General features: G+C 40.8%; 2 protein-coding genes across 2 annotated transcripts in view; both read left to right on the forward strand.

Annotated features, from left to right (window-relative positions):
• Positions 1–6,266, forward strand: part of LOC107128627 (small ribosomal subunit protein uS14-like) — a 108,512-nt gene extending 102,246 nt beyond the window's left edge. Inside the window, exon 7 of the mRNA XM_074023496.1 lies at positions 672–6,266. Within this exon, the coding sequence (XP_073879597.1) occupies positions 2,439–2,609 (171 nt within the window). The 5' untranslated portion in view covers positions 672–2,438 and the 3' untranslated portion in view covers positions 2,610–6,266. The remainder of the gene's footprint in view (positions 1–671) is intronic.
• An 889-nt stretch (positions 6,267–7,155) lies between these two features.
• On the forward strand, positions 7,156–16,710 carry LOC101866707 (placental protein 13-like). The gene is given in 5 exon segments (XM_045381246.3): positions 7,156–8,260; positions 8,263–8,309; positions 8,883–8,959; positions 9,423–9,633; positions 11,427–16,710. Coding segments are annotated over 5 exon segments (567 nt in total). The 5' UTR covers positions 7,156–8,145; the 3' UTR covers positions 11,544–16,710.
• Positions 16,711–20,932: the final 4,222 nt, after the last annotated feature.

The following is a 20,932-nucleotide window of genomic DNA, read 5'->3' on the forward strand; positions in this document are numbered from 1 at the left end:
CACCTATAAAGTTACTTTACAACCTTAGTAATAGAGAATATGTCCAAATGTTCTGGCTCTTTCTAATGGGTAGGCGAAAAGATTCACATTTTATTCAGATTCAAGTGAGGGAACTTTACCTATTCTTAGAAGCTGTTCAAAATGATATTCTATGTTTTGCAACACTTGTCCGATTCTACCTCTCCAACAGCACTTGAATTTTATTCTTGGCCACCATCAGCCCTGATCTAGGCAACTCCAAAGAGATACTGGGCCATCAGCAGTGAATGGCGGTTGTAGTTCGTGGAACTGAAAGATATACATTCAATGAACATGGTCTAGCGTTAACCCTGTGTGAACCCCTGTACAAGATGCAGGGATTCAAGTTGGTGAAACACAGTCAGCAGCCATGGGGATTTTCCAGGATAGAGGGGAGGCTGAGCAAACATAGACCATGTGTCACAGAGTGGTAAAGCATTTCTTGAAGAATAAGAGAAAAATTAGAAATAAAGTGAGCAACTGTCTAAAATAGGCAAGAAAGTTAATCTGTAAACAGAAGTGTGTGTCTTGGGTTCAATTATATAACAAGGAGTTTTCTCACGGTATGTTGTAAGTACTAGGACAGAGTAGAGAAGAGGGTGAAAGCTTGTTTGAAGGCATACTGTCTTTCTGATGCATTTTTCTTCCTGTAGGTAATAAGAAATAGCCAACACTGTTACAGCTTTGTCCATCAACTTCCACCACGTTCTGTGAAGACAGTGCAAGTGTGGAGAGATGTCTCCCTGACCTCAATGTCTGTCTGCAATTAAGGGAGATCACCACACTCTCCATTGTTGAGGAATCCCTTTTCTATGTGACCATAGGATCTCCAGAGCCTGCTAACAGCATGTCCTCTCCTCACGCTTTCCCCTACCCTTGGTTGCTAAAACATCACCAAACTACCCAGGATTTCTTTGGTTCTTGCTTTAAGGGGGAAAGAGAAAGTGGTCATCCCCAAGAGGACCTGAGGAATTCTATGGGAGGCATCCAGAAATCAAAGAGGAGAAATCTTCTTGTGACTCCAGGAGTGAGTGACAATGTGCCTAGAATGTCTTAGGAGTCATTAGGTACAGCATCCTTCTATGGCACGTCGTTGACGTCAGTGACTCTGAAACAAAATCCTTACCCAATCTCAGATGACTCACTGCATTGAAATGTTAGGTAGCTGTTTACAGCCACACAGGTGTACCTCATGGCTTTAGGGAGAAATTTTGTAACTTGAGGACAATCTGGGGGAATTTCCTAATTCTTTCCATTGTTCTCAGGATATTTGTTGTATATAAACATGGTGCTTGGCTCTATACAGACTTCCATGCAGGAACTTTAGAAAAAGACACATGTCTGGTGTGAAAATTTTAATTCAAGCAATCATTAGGTAATCATAGGAGTCCAAAGATTTCTCTTAAAGAACTCTAATTGTTGATATTTAAAAACAACTGCGAGATTTTTCTGATGTTTGTGGCAGAATCCTGGAATTTCTATTTGGAAACAAATAGTCATGGGTTTAGACCAGAAAATATGTAGTTTATTGTTTGGATGGACACAATTCATACACATGGACACAGTGAGCAGACCTTGCTTTGCTGCTGTTTCACTAGGCATTGCAGCGCAGCAAACCTCCCAACACATATTGACTTAGAACAATCATTTATTCTGATCTTTCTCAGTTAACTGGACTCATGTGGGTGGTAGATTATGTGGTGAGAGTCTCGTTTTCTGAAGAATCTTTTAGGCTGGAATTCCAGAGGATGCTTCACTCATGTCTGACTCAACACTGGGGCTGGGTGAACACCTGGGGGCTGACTGGTTATTTCCTTTCCTACCTCACCTCCCAATCCATGCCTTGAATTCCCTCAAATCATGAGAGTCTCGTGGTTCTTGGACTGAATGAATGATGATTGGCTTCCACTAAAGAAAGCCTTCCAAAAGCTCAGGAAGAAGGTACAAGGCATCATAGGACCTAGCTTACAAAGGCAGACAGTGTCAGTACTGTGACATTGTATTGAACACAGTGAGCTATACAGACAGCCCACATCAAAGGTAAGTGATTCCACAAGCTGTGGTTATTTTGACATGTGGTCATGAGGGAGCATCCTTGGCAACTATTATCACCCAGTCCTCAATGGCTTACATGTTTCCCACATTCCAAAACCACTAATCCTGTAAGGAACCACTGAACACAACAGAACTACAGAAACAGGCTCAGATTGAAGTTCAGCATCTTATCATCTGATTAGGATCTGCTGTCCATGAGGTGACTACCAATTATCAGGTGCACTTTCTCTCAACATATGCACTAAAAGAATACATTATCTGCCCTATAGAAATCAAAATATTAGACTGAAACAGATATAGGAAAATGCAGTGAACACGCTTATTTTAGAAAAGGAAAAGATAATAAACAGCACTCTGAAAGCAAGATGGGTCACCAACAGCTTTACTGGAACCACCCACGAAAATTCAGCCAGGGTTCTCACTCTTGTTACATCTGCTCAAACAAGCATGGCCTTCTGTTGATATACTGTCTTGATATCTGCTGCTTGTGTTTTTATAAGTACTTGAAGGATATAGGTTTCATTAAGTTGGACTAAGTGATCTTCTTTAAATTGATAAGCAAAACATGCACCCAATGAATGAAACTGTGCTAGCTCATTGAACATAAATAAAAATTAAAACAAAGAGACAAATAAAAACAAACAAGAACAAAAAAGAAAATAGGCAGCAGTCACTGGTCCACATTATTGGACCCTATTTTCATCTTCTCTGAAAATGTTTCTCTGCAACAATTGGCTCCACCATCTATTGTCAGCTTCTTGAAGCTCCTAACAAGATTGCATAGTGACAGCCCTTTTCTTTCTACAAGAGCTGTGATCATTTAGATCATAGCACAGATAGAGGACCACTTAGGAGAAGATAAACAGTATATTACCTAAAAGCCAAACAATGCAGATTGAAGAGGGTCTCATCAAATAGCCTCTTTTTCTGCAGGGCCCATCTCAGGCATCATTTTGGTCATCCTCATCCTTTCTTCCCATGTTCGTTGTCACAGCTTGTTCAACAGCAACCTTACTCATGGGTGTGCCTCTCTTTTTGCCCTCCTTTAACTTAACATCCAGTTACCTTGAGGTGTCAATGAACAGTAAATAACACATTCATGGCTCACTTCTTTGTTTCTTTAAAGTGTAAACTGAAATTTCCTCCCCTCTCACTGGAAAATCTCAGCTTCTTATTAGGTACACTGACCTCCATATATCATCCCTCTCACAGTTTTGGTCACTTCTCTGTTTTGTTGATGGATCATAGGCCCTCTCATCTGCATGGAATTCAGTTTTTGGGGGAATTAGGCAATTCTTGCTCAAAGTGGGTAAAGACTATCTTGGAACCCATGTCTTTCTTAGAATAACATGAGTTTGATTTCATATCTACATATCCCTGGATGATGCCCATTGTATTTGAATAACCTACAGGGTCCTACATGCTGCCCCTGCTAGACAAACACACAGTGACTGACTTTTCTTAACTGATATTCACCAGCTCAGTTCAGTTCACATAGTCCATTTGTTATACTCATCTTTATACTACCTACTATCCTGTGCTTATGGTGGCCAGGAGTGACGTCTCAGATAAAAAGAGAAGATATAGAGACCAGGAAGTGATGTCCAACAAACGAACTTTAATTTGCCTCTGGGGACCCGCTCAACATCTTTTTCATGCTCCTCAACCTAAATTCACTAAATATAGCATTCCCACTAAATATAGCATTACTCAAAACATAGAAGGTTATTCTGGACTCTAAAACCTTGCCTTCTGAATGGTCTGTGGGGCTTTTTCAGTTTTTGCTGAAAGTCCCCAAAGAATAAATCTACTCTTTGAAAATGTCCTTGATGCCAAAGTCCATCAAAACTGTTTCCTCTGTGGTGCTGTCCGTGGTGCTGAACACTGGTGCTTCTAGGCCTGTATTTGCAAGTGAGCGGCCAATAAAACAGAATTAGGAGATAATTTTTTTGTTTTGTTTTGTAGTTGACAAATTGCAGCTCAAAATATGCATGATATATGGAGCAAGAATTGAATCTGGATTTTCAAACCACAATTTCTGCAATGCTCTCTATCACCACTTTTATTCAGCATAGTATTTGAAGTACCAGCCGGAGCGTTCAGCAAGAGAAAGCAACAAATGGCATCCAAATACAGAACGAAGTTAAACAATCCATGTTTACAGACATGATTCTATATCTAGAAAACCTCACAGTTCCCACCCAAACTATCATTAAGCTGGTAAACAACTTTCGCAAAGCTTCAGGATACAAAATCAATATGCAAAAATCACTAGAAGTCCTATATGCCAATGACAGCGAACCATAGGGCCGAATCAGGAATGCAATTCCATTCACAATTGCCATGAAAAGAATACAATACCTAGGAATACAGCTAACCAGGAGGTGTAAGATGGTACAAGGAGAATTACAAAACACTGCTTAAAGAAGTAGAGATGACCCAAACAAATGGAAAAACATTCCATGCTCATGGATGGCAAGAATAATGATCATTAAAACAGCCACAATGCCCAAAGAAATGTACAGATTCAACGGTATTCCTATTGCACTATCAATAACATTCTTCACAGAATTAGAAAAATCTATTTTAAAATCCATATGGAACCAAGAGTAAGCTGAATAACCCAGACAATTCAAAGTAAAAAGAACAAAGCTGGAAGCATCACATTACCCAACTTCAAGCTGTACTATAGCTTGAAGTAACCTAACAGCATAGTACTTGCACAAAAACAGACACATTGACCAATGGAACAGAACAGAGAGACAAGAAGTAAGGTCCCACACCTACAGCCATCTGGTTTTCGACAACGTTGATCAAACAAGCAATGGAAAAAAGATTCCTATTCAGGAAATAATTTTCGGATAATTAGCTAGTCATGTGCAGATGATCGAACCTGAACCACTTTCTTGATTATATAGAAAAATTAACTCAAGATGAGTTAAAGACTTAAATGTGAAACCCAAAACTATAAAAATCCTGGAAGACTACCTAAGGCAATACCATTCCGAATGTAGGAATAGGCAAAAGATTCATGACAAAGATGCGAAAGGCAATCACAAGAAAAGGAAAAACGGACAAATTGATCAATTTAAACTAAAAAGATTCTGCACAGCAACAGAACCTATCAACAGAACCAACAGACAACCTACAGAAAAGGAGAAAATATTTGCAAATTATGTATCTGAAAATTGTCTAATATCTAACATCTATAAGGAACTTTAACAACTTTACAAGAAAAGAACAAACAACCCCATAAAAAATGGGCAAAGGGCTGGGAGCAGTGGCTCTTGCTTGTAATTCCAGCACTTTGGGAGGCTGAGGACTGCTTGAGTCCAGAAGTTCAAGACCAGCTTCGGCAACATGGCAAAACCCTATCTCTATGAAAAATAGAAAAATTAGCCAAGTCTTGTCTCAAGCACCTGTAATCTCAGCTACTTAGAAAGCTGAGCTGGGAGGATTGCCTGAGCCCAGGCAGAGGTTGCAGTTAGTCGAGATTTCACCACTGCACTTCTGCCTGGGTGTCATAGTGAAATCCTGTCTCAAAAAAAGTAGACCAAGAACATTAATAGACAGTTTTCAAAACAAGACATACAGGTGGCCAACAAGCAAATGAAAAGAAGCTCAACATCCCTGAACGTTAGAAAAATGCAACCCCATTACTGGGATAGGTGTATACACTATTGTATACACAGAAGAATATAACTGATTCTGCCTTAAAGACATATGAACATGAATGTTCTTTTCAACACTATGCACAATAGCAAAGACACAGAATGAGCCCAAATGCCCATCAAGGACAGATTACATACAGATAATGTGATACATATGCACAATGGAATACTATGAAGCCCTAGAAAAGAATGAGGTCATGTCTTTTGCAGGAACATGGATAGAGCTGGAGGCCATGAATCTTAGTAAACTAATGCAGGAACAGAAAGCCAAATACTCCATGTTCTCACTTACAATTGTGAACTAAATGATGAGACTCAGGGACACCAATAGGGGAACAACACACACAGAAGCCTACTTTACGGTGGAGGGTGAAAGGTGGGATAGGAGCAGAAAAAACAACTATTGGGTACTATGCTTAGTACCCAGGTGAAGAAATCTTATGTACCACAAACCTCATGACACGACTTTATCTGCATATGTACCCCTATAATAAAAGTAAAAAAAAAAAAAAAGAAAAAAAACCAATCTCACTTTTCTCCCAGAATCTACAGGAGAAACAGTATCTCTGAAACTTTGTTTTACATGGACTCCAAGACAAAGCAGAGAATGTAGTTAGAGTCCAGGTATGTGACAGACAGATGAGAGTGACCCTCACATGGCAGAGCCAAGGGGCCTACTGTGAGGCAGGTTCATGCATTAACTTCTCTACTTCTCTCCTGAGGATCAAGGTCAGGAGGATCAGACCTTCAAAGGCTCTCCCAGAACCTTTAAATGCAAAGAGAATTGCCTTCTAGGTCTAACGTCTTTTTCTAAAATTCCCAATTTACTTTTAGTCATTGTACAAATTGAGAGAATGTACACCTTCTGGCTAGATTCTGCACAGCGGAGAAAATGCTTGAGAGGCACAAAGAGAAGCTTTACAATCACTACCCCTCACTCCATCATCCTATCCCTGGTAACCCAATCCACAGCCTGGTACCTCCACTACTGTCATTTCCACTGCCTTACAGCAAACAGCTATGGTTGTGACAGAGTTTCTTCCTGACATCTGAGTCTTTCTCCTGCTACACGGAAAGCTTGCTGGGAGGGGCTTGGAATCTGGCATGAAGCCAGAGGGCATCTCTGAGTTGCAGCATTTAAATGATCCCACTCAGAGATTCACACAGAAGACTGGACACAATTCCGAAGAGTCACCCAGAAGGAGAGAACAATGTCATCACTACCCGTGAGTTGAAAAGGCACAGACTTTAACCATCTCAAGTCACATAAACCAAGAAAGAAACAGGGGAGATTTTCTGAGATGAAAATATGAGCACTCCTACTGCGAATGCTTTCCTGAGAGGTGTCGTTGTGTGGAAGAGAAACCCTGAGGCTGTGGTATCTGAGATGACTGTGGGGTGTGAGGTGGGGATCCTGGACCAGTGTAACCCTCTGTGAGTGTGTGGTGGTATCTGATGAGAGTGAACTCTGCTGAGATTAAGTGACTTTAGGTGGGAGGCAGATGTCCCACCAGGACGGGCGGGTGTGTGAGTGAGTGTAAGTGGTTGAGTGTGCTTTGTCTTCCTGTCTGTGATGTGAGTGTATGTTTGCTCACAGCCAGACCAGTGCATGGTCATCTTTATGTGCACAGTGAGCAGGTATGTGAAGCAGCTGTGTGTCTTTTCATGTGTGGCAATGTGGATCCCAGATGGCTTAACTGGTAGGGATCTTGGGGATTGTGAGTTACCAAGGACTAGTTTCAGGTCACTTATGAGAGCGAAATGTAGCATCAGTAGATGTCTTCCCAGTAAGAGTAGGGAAGAGCAATGCAGACTATGGGGGTGATGGTTCCTCAGGTGGGGACTGCACAGAGTGACCACTGGCTTTGGCTTCCCAAGCTCAGCTTCCTTGCCCCAGCTCAGCCTGTTCTTCCCATTGTGGAACAGGAGAGTGTTCAGACACTGATTTGCTAGGGAAGAATATTAGAGGCCATGGTTTCAGTGACTGAACCATGCGAAATATTCACGGTAAGCTCTGTCTGAACTGAAACTAAACTTGTTCCTCCACTCATGAAAGAAAAAGCTCTGTTTGAATTCAGACAGAGTTTACTGTGAATGTTACTCAACAAAGCAGCTGGGTTCACTGGCTCATGGCCATCACCCCACCAATTTGGGAGGCAAAGATGGGAGGGTAACTTGGGGCCAGAAGTTTGAGACCAGTCTGGGCATCATAGTGAGACCCTTTCTTTGAAAACCTTTAAATATCAGACTGGCAGAGTGGCAGGCACCTTTCGCCCCAGCTACACAAGAAGGGGCAGATGTGTGAGGATCACTGCAGCCCAGGAGTTCGACGTTTCAGTGAGCTGTGATTGCACCACTGCATGTCAGCCTGGGTGACAAAGCAAGACCCTATCTCAAAAATATGGAAAAATCATCAACCACTTGTAGTAGTCGTAGAAATCAATCGTTCCCTCTAGTTATGTCCCTGACCCACAGGCTTCATATGTGCAAGTACTGAGGCTGCGCTGTCAGCAATGTGCCCCCTTCTGGGAAGGACGTCCATTGCCCTTGATGATTGTGATGCATGTGCCTCCCACACACAGGGGTTTCCTGTTCTTTCATCATTTCTCTCTTTTTCAACAAGTGTTGTTTCTCACTGGACTGAATTTCTAAATTCTGTCACCCTCAAGTCTTGTTTTCATTTTCAGAGTTGAAAATAAGGCAGGTCAATGTCTCAGGTGGACTCCCCGGTTCTGTTAGGTCACCCCTAACAGACCCTACACATGCCAGGGATTAGAGTAGAAGTTTTACGTATATTAACTCCTCTGTTACTGAGAACACCCTACAAAGTAGGAATTTCTGACAATCCTCCTTGTTCTGGGGAAACCGAGGCAGGGAGGGTTAAGTAATAGATCTAAGATTGCACTGCTAGTAAGCGGCAGAATGAGGACTGGAATCCAGGATGCCTGGCTCTTGAACAATTGCTCCTACCTATGGGTCCACCATATCTTCAGGAATATGGGGCCCTGACTGTGGTAGGGTGAAAGGGGAGAGGCCTCAGAGTCTGCCCTGTGATCTCTAACCTCCTGCACCATGGGAATCTGTTACAATAGGGGAGGCTGACCCTTTACCTCTCAATCACTCTCAATACCCTGGCAGGTACCATACACACTGCCTGTTTCCTTGTCTGTTGGTTCCTGCGTGATAATCACAGGGACACCGATCCTCACTTTTGTGTGAGTACTCCATGGTCCAATGGAGGGGGTGGAGGAGAGAAGGGTGAATATTTGCTAAGGGTGTGACCTTATGTGTGAGTGATGTGGAAATGTCTAGTTGGCATAATGAAGACCTCACGCAAGTGCACGCCCTGGAGACCCTCCAGCACCAGGCATGAGACCTGCAGCAACTGCATGTGGGCCAGCCATGGGGACCAGGGGAGGAGGACACTCAGTGAGTTGGGGCTGTGGCTCTTTATTAAAGGGCATAGAATTTCCAGGAAATGAACAGATCATAGGCCCAGGTCCCTGACTGGTGCTCAGTTTTTGTCTGGGGATGAGGAGCACAGCATCTCTCTGCCTGGGAGCACGAGGAGCTGAAGCATCCCCACAGGGACCAGGACTGCAGGGATTTGTGTGTGTGTTGAGTGTGTGTCTGCACTATGAAGGAACCTGCCCAACGTGCTGTGTGCTTTGACCTCAGCAAGGACCCACAGCTGGAGGTGAATTTCTACACTGGGACGGATGAGGACTCAGATATTGCTTTCCAATTCCGACTGCACTTTGGTCATCCTGCAATCATGAACAGTCGTGTGTTTGGCATATGGAGGTACGAGGAGAAATGCTACTATTTGCCCTTTGAAGATGGCAAACCATTTGAGCTGTGCATCTATGTGCGTCACAAAGAATACAAGGTGAGTACCTCAGGAGCTTCCAGCACTGGAGCTCTGTGGGCTCCTAGAGGAGGCAGCTTTCATTGACCTGGTGCCACCAGTCCCTCGGGGCCCATCTTCCATAACTACTCCTGTTTCAGATTTTCATCACAGAGCACCCTCTGCTTGCACTGCCATCCTCTGCTCTTTCCAAAATCTGACCAACATCAAGGTCGGCTCACCTGCCATTTCCCCCAAAGTGGAGAATCTGTCTTTTCCCATAGTGCTCATTTCTACTTCTGCCATTCTTTAAATTTTCATTTAGCTGAATGTATACAGTATACTTAAGAAAAAGGTGATTTTAATCATTCAAAAATTGTGTCTTTGTCTAACTTTTGGGTCCCAATTCTACTCATAAGAACAGCATTACTAGAGTTCCGCTCTTCTTCAGAAAGAATTTTTTTTTTTTTAATTTTTTTGAGACAGTCTCACTTTGTCATCCAGGTTGGAGTGCAGTGGTGTGATCACAGCTCATTGCAAACTCCACCACCCAGATTCAAGCGATTCTCTTGCTTTAGCCTCCCAATAGCTGGAATTACAGGTGCATGCCATCACACCTGGCTAACTTTTGTATTTTTAGTAGAAGCGGAGTTTCACCATGTTGGCCAGGCTTGTCTTGAACTCCCGACCTTGCGTGATTTGCTCACCCTGGCCTCCCAAAATACTGGGATTACTGGCATAAGCCACTGTGCTCAGCCTTTCAGAGGAAACCTTTGCCTATGGACGGATATAGATATGTCTATGATTTCATTTGTTTTTAAGCAAATCCCGGTATAAGTTTCTCTACACATTACACTTCAGGAATTAAGTTGATTTGTTGACAAAGAATATATCTTCAAGGCACTATCAGTCCATGGTTCCACTTCAGTTTTTAATGATTGCATAATATTCCATTAAAAAGTTTACCCAAAATTATTGAACTTGACCCTTTTTTGGGCATTAAAGTTTTTTCCAGTATTTTGCTCTCATATATGATGCTGTATTAAGTTTTATAGTCAATCCTCTTGTCATTACTAATTTCCCAATACTTATACTGGAAGATAATTAGAAAAAAATGAAAAAACCAGCTCAAAAATGTGTAAATTTTAAATTTGAAAAATTTGCATTAAGAAGGTGACTTTCTCTATAGCCTCAATATAAGGAATATATCCATACTTTTTGGTTTTCTCTAATGAATAGGCCAAAAGATTCACATCTTATTCAGAGTCAAGTGAGGGCTCTTTTTCTATGCTTAAAAGTTGTTGAAGATAATATCCTATGTTTTACAAGACCTGTCCTCCCTTAACTCTCTAAGAATCCTGGGTTTCATTCTTTGCCACTACCATCTCAGATGTAGGCTACTCCAAAGAGGAACTGTGCCATCAGTAGTAAAAGGCAGTCACAGTTCATGGAACTGAAAAGTATGCACTCAATGAACATGGTCTAGCAGTAGCCCTGTGGCAGGTCCTGTGTGAGATGCAGGGTCTCAAGTTCCTGAGACACAGTCCCTGGTGATGGGGATCTTCCAGGTTAGAAGGGAGGCTGAGTAAACAGGGTCTGTGTGACATGGTGTATAACTTCACTAGGGGAATGAGAGAAAACATTAGAAATAAAATGAGCACCTGTCTCAAATAGGCACAAAATGTAGCCTGTAAACAAAAATGTGTCTACTAGGTTCACTTTTGTGTAACTAGGAGTTTTCGTGGGGAAGGTTATTTGTACTAGGTCAGAGAGGAGAAAGGACTGAAAACCTGTTTGGTGCCTACTGTCTTTCTGATGCATTTTTCCTCTTGTAGGTAATGGTAAATGGCCAACGCATTTACAACTTTGCCCATCGATTCCCGCCAGCATCTGTGAAGATGCTGCAAGTGTTGAGAGATATCTCCCTGACCAGAGTGCTTATCAGCGATTGAGGGAGATGATCAGACTCCTCATTGTTAAGGAATCCCACTTTCTACCTGACCATGGGATTCCCAGAGCCTGCTAACAGAATAATCCCTCCTCACCCTTTCCCCTACACTGGATCATTAAAACAGCACCAAACCCCACATCGTTGGTTCTTGCTTTAAGAGGGGAAAAGAGGAAGTGGTCATCCCCAAGAGGGGCCAGGGCATTCTATGGGAGGCATCAGGAAATCAAAGGGGATAAACCTTCCTGTGACAAAGGGAGTGAGTGACAAGGTCCCTGGAATGTCTGAGAAGACATTAGAAACAACATCCTTCTATAGTATGTAGTTGACGTCAGACAGTCTGAACCAAAATCCTTACCCAATGTCAGATGACTCACCGCACTGAAATGTTAGGTAGCTGCTTACAGCCACATAGGTGTACCTAGTGGCTTTGGGCAGAAGCTGTAACTTGAGGAAAATCATATGGAATTCCTTAATTTTTTTCATTGTTCTCAGGATGCTTATTGTGTAGGCACATTGTGAAGTTTTCAATCTAAGTAGTAGGGAAATACTGGAGCCCAGTGTTTTCCTTAAAGAATCCCAATTATTCTTATTTCCAAATATTCAAAGATTTTTCCATTTTTTGTGTGCAGAATCCAGGGGTTTCTCTTTGGAAATAAATGGTCATGGTTGTAGATCAGAGAACATGTAGATTGTTATTGGAATAGACACAGTTCATGCACATGGACACAGTGAACAGACCCTGCTTTACTGCTGTTCCAGTGACAAATTGTAGCATAACAAACCTCCCAACACATATTGACTAAAATCAATCATTTATTTTGATCTCTCCCAGCTTTACAGGTTTATTGAACTCATGTAAGTGGTAGGTCATGTGATGGGAGTCATGTTTTTAGAGAAATCTTTTAGCCTGGGATTTCAGAGGATGCTTCACTCATGTCCAAGTCAACACTAGGGCTGAGTGAACACCTAGAAACTGGCTGGTTATCTCTTTCACTACCACACCTTTCCATTCATGCCTTGAATATGTTCAAATCAGGAGAGTCTCATGGTTCTTGGACTTAATGAATGGTGATTGGCTTTCAGCAAAGAAAGCCTTTCAAAAGGCTCATGGAGACAGTACATGGCATTATAAGACCTACCTTTGAATGGCAGACAGTGTCACTTCTATAACTTTACATTGACCATGGTGAGTCACATAGACAGCCCTAATCAAAAGGAGAGGACTCCACAAGCTGTGGTTATTGTGACTGTAGTCATGAGGGGCCATCCTTGGCAACTAGTTCCATTCAGTTATTACTGGCTTATATACTTCCCACATACCAACAACACTAACCCTGTAAGGGATCTCTGAAGGCAATACTACAACAGGAACAGGCTCAGAGTGAAGTGCAGTATCTTATCTAATCAGGATATGGTGTCTATCAGGTGACTAAAAATTATCACTTGCAATCTCTCTCAACATGTGCACCAAAGGGACATACCATCTGCTTTATACAAATGAAACCAAAAAGACAAAAAGAGACAGGAAAAAGGCAATGAACACACCTACTTTAGAGGGGCAAAATAAAATAGACAGCACTCACTAATCCATATCACTGGTGAAACCAACCAGACAGCTATTTTCATTTTCTCTAGGAATATTTCTCTGTAGCACTTGTCCTCGCCCTCCATTCTCAGCTGCTTGGAGTTCCTACCAAGATGGCAGAATGACAGACCTTTCCCCAATAGAAGAGCTGTGATTATCTGCTTCGTAGCATGTATGGAGAACAACTTAGGAGAAGAGAAACAACATATTACTTAAAAATCAATGAAGGCAGATTGAAGAGAGTCCCACTAAATAGCCTCTTTGTTTGCAAGGGCCATCTCAGGTGTCATTTTAATCATTCTCATCGTCTCTCCCCATGTTCATTGCAACAGTTTCTGCAACTCCAACCTCACTCGTGGGTATGCCTCTCTCCTTACCTTTCCTTTAACCTAACATCCAGATACCTTGAGATGCTAACGCACAGTGAATGACACTCTTCATGCCTCTCTTCCTGTTTCTTTCCAGTATGGAATGAAATTCCCTCCCCTCTCAGTGGAAACTCTTGGGTTCTGATTAGGTACACTCTCCTCCTTACACCTTCCATTTCACAGTCTTGATCACTTCTCTATTTTGATAATGGATTATAGGCCCCATCACCACCACAGAATTCATTTTTTTGGGGAATTATGTAATTTGTGCTCTGAGTGGATGAAAACTATCCTGAAACCACTGGCTTAATGAGCAGAAAATGACTTGGATTTCACATCGACTTGCTGCTTGCCCAGCAGTCATTTTATTTGAATAACTGAGATAATTTTACATGCCAGCCCTGCCAGGCAAACACACAGTGACTACCCTTTCTTGAATGATATTCACCAGCTCAATGCACTTCCTGAAGGTCATTTGTTACATTCATCCTTATTCAGCTGCTACTCTGTGCTCATGGTGGCCAGGAATGACATCTCAGATACAAAGAGATTACATAGAGTCCAGGGTGAATGTTCAACTAATAATTTTTGAATTGCTTCTGAAAATCTACTCAACATCTTTCCTCCTCCTGCTCAATCAAAATTCATTGTCTTCTCCCAGCAAATTTGGGATTGCTCAAAAAGCAGAAACTCTTTAATGAACTCTAAAGCCTCCTCATCTCAAAGGTTTTTTGGTCTTTCCAGTTATAACTGAAGCCCCCAAAGAATAAATATACTCTGTGATAATAATGTCCTTGATGTCTAACTCTGTCAGCGTTGCGATTCCTCCGGGATGCCATCCGTGATGGTGCTAAACATTCATGTATGTGGGCCTCTATTTGCAAGTGAGGGGCCCAAGAAGATGGAATAAAAAGGAAATTTAAAAAAATTTTCCCCAATTTATTTATTTTTACCATTCTTTAACTTTTCTTTTAAGTTCAAGTGTACATGTGCAGGTTTGTTGTGTAGGTAAACCCCTTGTCACGGGTGTTCGTTGTACAGATTATTTCACCATCCAGGTACTGAGCAAAGCAAAAAGTAGTTATTTTTTCTGCTCTTCTCCCTCTTCTCACCCTCCACTCTCAAATAGGCCCCAGTGTTTGTCATTTACTTCTTTGTGTTTATGAGCTCTCATCGTTTAGCTTCCACTTATAAGTGAGAACATGAAGTATTTTTCTTCTGGTCCTGCATTAATTTGCTAAGGATAATGGCCTCTAGCTCCATCTATGTTCCCTCAAAAGACATGACCTTGTTCTTTTTTATGGCTGCATAGTATTCCATGGTGTATATGTACCACATTTTCTGTATTCAATCTGTAATTGATGGCACTTAGGTTGATTCCATGTCTCTGGTATTATGGTTTTATTTTGCATTTCCCTGATGATTAGTGATGTTGAACATTTTTTTCATATGTTTATTGGCAGTTTGTATATATTTTTGTCTTTGTACTGATATTTTATTTTATTTTTACTTTTTAAAACTCATTAGTTTAGTTTATTTTTTCCCATGTTATTGTGATACAGATTGTATTTGGTTACATAAGTAATTTCTTTATTGGTGATTTGTGACAGTTTGGTGCACCCATCACCCAAGCAGTATATACTGCATCATATTTGTAGTATTTTATCCCTCATCCCCCTCTCACACTTCCCCCCAAGTCCCCAAAGCCCATCATATTATTTTTATGCCTTTGTGTCCTCATAGGTTAGCTCCCACATATCATTGAGAACATATGATATTTGTTTTCCATTCCTGAGTTACTTCACTTAAAATAATAGTCTCCAATCTCATCCAGGTTACTGGAAATGCTGATAATCCATTTCTTTTTGTGGTTGCACAGTATTCCATTGTATATATATGTGTGTGTGTGTGTGTATGTGTATATATACAATGGAATGTGTGTGTGTGTGTGTGTGTATATATATATATATATATATATATATATAAACTTTTTAAAAATCCATTCATTGATTGATAGACATTTGTGTTGGCTCCACTATTTTGCTATTGTGAATTGTGCCACTAGAAACATGCATGTACAAGTATTCTTTTTGAATATTAACTTCTTGTCCTCTGGGTAGATACCCAGTAGTGGAATTGCTGGATCAAATTGTAGTTCTACTTTTAGTTCTTTTAAAAATCTCCACGCTGTTTTCCATAGCAGCCATACTAGTTTACATTCCCAACAGCAGCATAGAAGTATTTCCTGATCACCTCCTCCACGCCGAAATCTTTTTTTATTTATTATTTTTAATTATGGCCATTCTTGCAAGAGTGAGGTGGTATTGCATTGTTGTTTTGATTTGCATTTCCCTAATAATTAGTAATGCTGAGCAAGTTTTCATGTGTTTGTTAGCCATTTGTATATCTTCTTTTGAGAATTGTCTATTCATGTCCTTAGCCCGCTTTTTGATGTGATTTTTTTGTTGTTGTTGATTTTTTCGAATTCTTTGTGGATTTTGGATCTTAGTCTTTTGTCAGATGCATAGTTTGTGAATAGTTTGTTTCCCACTCTGTGAGTGGTCTGTTTACTCTGGTGATTATTTCTTTTGTTGTACAGAAGATATTTAGTTTATTTAAATAGATCTCATTTATTTATTTTTGTTGCATTTGCTTTTGGGTTCGTAAATGTGAATTCTTTACCTAAGCCAATGTCTAGAAGAGTTTTTTCAATGTTATCTTCTTGAATTCTAATGTCTTCATGTCTTAGATTTAAGTCTTTGATCTACCTTGAGTTGATTTTTGTATAAGATGAGAGATGAGAATCCAGTGTCATTCTTCTACATGTGACTTGTCAGTGTTCCCAGCACCATTTACTGAGTATGGTTTTCTTCCCCCACTGATATGCTTTAGGTCTGTGTTCCCTCCCAAATCTCACATCAAATTGTAATCCCTAATGTTAGAAGAGGGACCTGGTGGGAGTTAATTTGAACATGAGGGTGGATTTTTCCCGTGTATTTCTTATGGTAGTGAGTCAGTCCTCATGAGATCTGGTTGTTTAAAAGTGTAGCACCCCCTACTTCACTCTCTCTTCCTCCTACTCCAGCCATGTAAGATGTGCCAGCTTCTCCTTCACTTTCCACCGTGCTTGTAAGTTTCCTCCGGCTTCTCCAGCCACACTTCCTGTACAACCCGTGGAATCATGAACCAATTAAACCTCTTTTCTTTATAAACAACCTAGTTTCAGGTATTTATTTATAGCAGTGTGAGAATGGACTAATACCAAAAATTAGCGCCACAAGAGGGGGGTTTCTATGAAGATAACTGAAAATGTGGAAGCAACTTTGGAACTCAGTAATGGGCAGAGGTTGGAATAGTTTGGAGGGCTAGAAAAAGACAGGGAGATAAGGGAAAGTTTTGAACTTCCTAGAGACTTGTTGAATGATTGTGAATGAAAAGCTAATAATTATATAGGTGGCATTTCCCCCATGCTCTAGGGATCTGTGGAACTTCAAACTTGAGAGAGGTGATTTAGGGCACCTGGTAGAAGACATTTCTAAGCAGCAAAGCATTCAAGGGTAGCCTGGAAGCTTCTAACAGTATATGGTCATATGCATGAGCAAAGAGACGATCTGATAATGGAACTTATATTTAAAAGGGAAGCAGAGCATAAAAGTTTGGAAAATTTGTAGCCTGATCATGTGGTAGAAAAGAAAAACTGGTTTTTTGGAGAGGAATTCAAGTTTACTGCAAACATTTGTACAAGTAAAGAGGAACCAAGACAACGAGGCATCCCAAGCTGCTCCAGCTCCAGCAGTGGCTAAAAGGGCCCCAAATATGTCTCAGGCCGCTACTCCAGAGGGTGTAAGCCATAAGCATTGACAACTTCTATGTGATTTTAAGCCTGTGGGTGCACAGAGGGCAAAAGTTGAGGCTCGGAAGCCTCTGCCTGCATTTCAGAGGATGTGTGGAAACTCCTGGATGTCCAGGAACAGATCTGCTGCAGGGGCAGAGCCTTCATGGGGAACCTCTACCAGGGAAGTGCATAGGGAAATGTGGGGTTGCAGCCCCCACCCAGAGTCTCCATTGGGGCACTGCCTAGTGGATCTGTGACAAGTGGGCCACCATCCTCCAGACCTCAGAAAGTAGATCCACTGACAACCATATGCTTAGAAAAGCTGCAGACACTCAAAGCTAGCCTGTGAAAGCAGCCACGGGGTCTGTACCCTGCAGAGCCACATGGGCAGAGCTGCCCAAGGCCTTGGGAGGCTGCCTCTTGCATCAGTTTTGCCTGCATATGAGACATGGATTCTAATAAGATTATTTTGGGTCTTTAAGATTTAATGACTTCCCTGCTGGGTTTCAGATTTGCAGGGGCCTGTAGTCCTTTTGTTTTGGCAGATTTTTCACTCTGGAAAGGGAGTATTTACCTATTGCTTATACCCCCATTGTATCCTGGAAGTAATTAACTTGTTTTTGATTTTACAGGCTCATAGGTTGAAGGGATTTGCCTTGTCTCAGATGAGACTTGGGACTTTGGGCTTTTGAGTTAATGCTGAAATGAGTTAAGATTTTGGGGGACTGCTGGGAAGGCATAATTATATTTTGCAATGTGAAAAAGATGTGAGATTTGGGAAGGACCAGGGGTAAAATGATGTGGTCTGGGTCTGCTTCCCTGTTCAAATCTCACATTAACTTGTAATCCCCAATGTTGGAGGAAGGGCTTGTGGGGAGATAATTGGATCATGTTGGGCAGATTTCCCCCTTGATGTTCTCATGACATAAGTGAATCTCCAAAGATCTGGTTGTTTAAAAGTGTATAGCCCCTTGCCCTTTGCTCTCTCTTTCTCCCACAGTGTAAGAGGTGCCAGCCTCTCCTTTGCCTTCTGCCATAATTGTAAATTTCCTGAGGCCTCCACAACCATACTTCATATACAGCCTGTGAAATTGTGAGCCAATTAAACCTACTTTTTAAATAAATTACCAATTTTCAGGTATTTGTTTATAGCAGTGAGAAAATGGACTAACACACCCACTTCATGTTTTTGTTTGCTTTGTTGAAGATCCATTGGCTGTAGGTATTTGGCTTTATTTCTGGGCTCTCTATTCTGTTCCATTGGTCTACATGCCTATTTTTATACCAGTACCTGCTGTTTTGGTAACTATAGCCTTGTAGTATAATTTGAAGTTGGGGAATGTGATTTCTTAAGGTTTGTTCTTTTTTCTTAGTATTGCTTTGGCTCTGTGGGCTCTTTTTTGGTTTCATGTGAATTTCAGGATTGTTTTCTCTAGTTCTGTGAAGAATGATGATGGTGTTTTGACGGAAATTGCATTAAATCTGTAGATTGCTTTGGGCAGTATAGTCATTGTCACAGTGTCTTACCCATTCATGATCATGGGGTGTGTTTTCATTTGTTTGTGTCATCTATGATTTTTAAGACAAGCTCTGGCTCTGTGGCCCAGGCTGGAATGAAGTGGTGTGATCATGGCTGTCTGCAACCTCAAACTCTTGGGCTAAAGTGACTTTTCTGTCTTGGCCTAACAAAGCACTGAGATTAAAGGCATGTGCCACTACACTCATACCCATGGACCATTGTTCTAAAACAAAACAAAACAAAAAAAGTTTATTAACCCTGAGGGTAGCCTCCAGAGTGCCACTGCACTCCAGCCTTGTGAACAGAGTGAGACTGTGTCTCAAAAAAAAAAAAAAAAAAAAAAAAAAAGAAGAAAACATTAAACATACAATGTTTTTAAGATTTATTTATATTGTAGCATGTATCCGCATTCCTTCTTTTTGTAGCTGAATAATATTCCATTTTGTGAAGATATCACAATTTGTTTATTCATTCAGCAGTTGATGGACAATTGGGTTGTTTCTACTCTTTGACTATTGTGAATAGTGCTTCTATGAATATTTATGTACAAGTTTTTGTTTGAACCCCTGAACCATAAAACTATTTTCCACAGAAGTGATACCATTTTACATTTCTGTCACCAATGTATAAGAGTTCTAAAAATTTTCTGTATCCTCACCAACACTTGTTTTTTTCATTTTAAAAATTATAACCATCCTCGTGGGTGTGAAGTAGTATCTCATGTTTTTTTTGTGTGTATAATTTTTCTATTAATTGTTTAATTTTTTATTTCCATAGGGTTTTGGGGGAACAGGTGATATTTGGTTACATGAGTAAGTCCTTTAGTGGTGATTTGTGAGATTTTGGTGTGCCCACCTCCAGAGCAGTATACCCTTAACCCAATTTGTAGTCTTTTATCCCTCACCTTCTTCACATCCTTTCTCCTTGAGTCCCCAATGTCCATTGTATCATTCTCATGCCTTTGCATTCTTATAGCTTGGCTCCCACTTATGAGTGAGAACATACAATGTTTAGTTTTCCATTCCTGAGATACTTCACTTACAATAATAGTCTCCAATCGCATCCAGGTTGCTGCAAATGCCGTTAACTCATTCCTTTTTCTGGCTGAGTAGTATCGCATCACATATATGTATGTGTGTATATATATAAATATATATATGTTTCTTTATCCATTCATATATATATATATATATCAGTTTCTTTATCCATTTATTGATTGATGGACATTTTGACTGGTTCCACATTTTTGCAATTGTGAGTTGTGCTGCTATTAACGTGTGTGTGCAAGTATCTTTTTGTACAATGACTTCTTTTCCTCCAGATATATACCCAGTAGTGGCATCGCTGGATCAGATGATAGTTCTACTTTTAATTCCTGAAGGAATCTTCACACTGTTTTCCATAGTGATTGTACTTGTTCACATTTCCACCAGCAGTTAGAAGTGTTCCCTTTTCACTGCATCCACGCCAACATCTTTTAATTTTTAATTTTTTGATTATGGCCATTCTTGCAGGAGTAAGGTGGTATCTTTGTTTTGATTTGCCTTTCCCTTATCATTAGTGGTGTTGAGGAGTTTTTCATATGTTCGTCGGTCATTTGTATGTCTTCTTTTGAAAATTGTCTGTTCATATCCTTAGCCCACTGTTTGATGGGATTGTTTGTTTTTTCCTTGCTTATTAGTTTGAGTTCCTTGTAAATTCTGAATATTACTTCTTTGTGGGATATGTAGATTGTGAAGACTTTCTCCTACTCTGTAGGTTTTGTTTATTCTGCTGATTGTTCTGTCTACCATGCAAAAGTCTTTAATTAAGTCCACTTATTTATCTTTGTTTTATTGCTTTTGGGTTTGTGGTAATTAAATCTTTATGCGCAGATGTGACAGGCAGGGAGGCATAAAAACCTTGCTTGCTTCCTTAGCTGGAAGGCTGTTAGCCTGGGTAAGTTGTCAGCCCTTGTCATCCACTGCCTGAAAACAAACTCAGTGATGCTGTGGGTGGCACAATTGGAGTGAGACCCATCTTTTGGGTTGCATGGGAGCTGGATGAGGCCTATACCTGCTGGCTTTCCCCCACTTTTCTGACA

Source organism: Macaca fascicularis, chromosome 19 (genome assembly GCF_037993035.2).
Source record: "Macaca fascicularis isolate 582-1 chromosome 19, T2T-MFA8v1.1".
NCBI classification, from domain to species: Eukaryota; Metazoa; Chordata; class Mammalia; order Primates; family Cercopithecidae; genus Macaca; species Macaca fascicularis.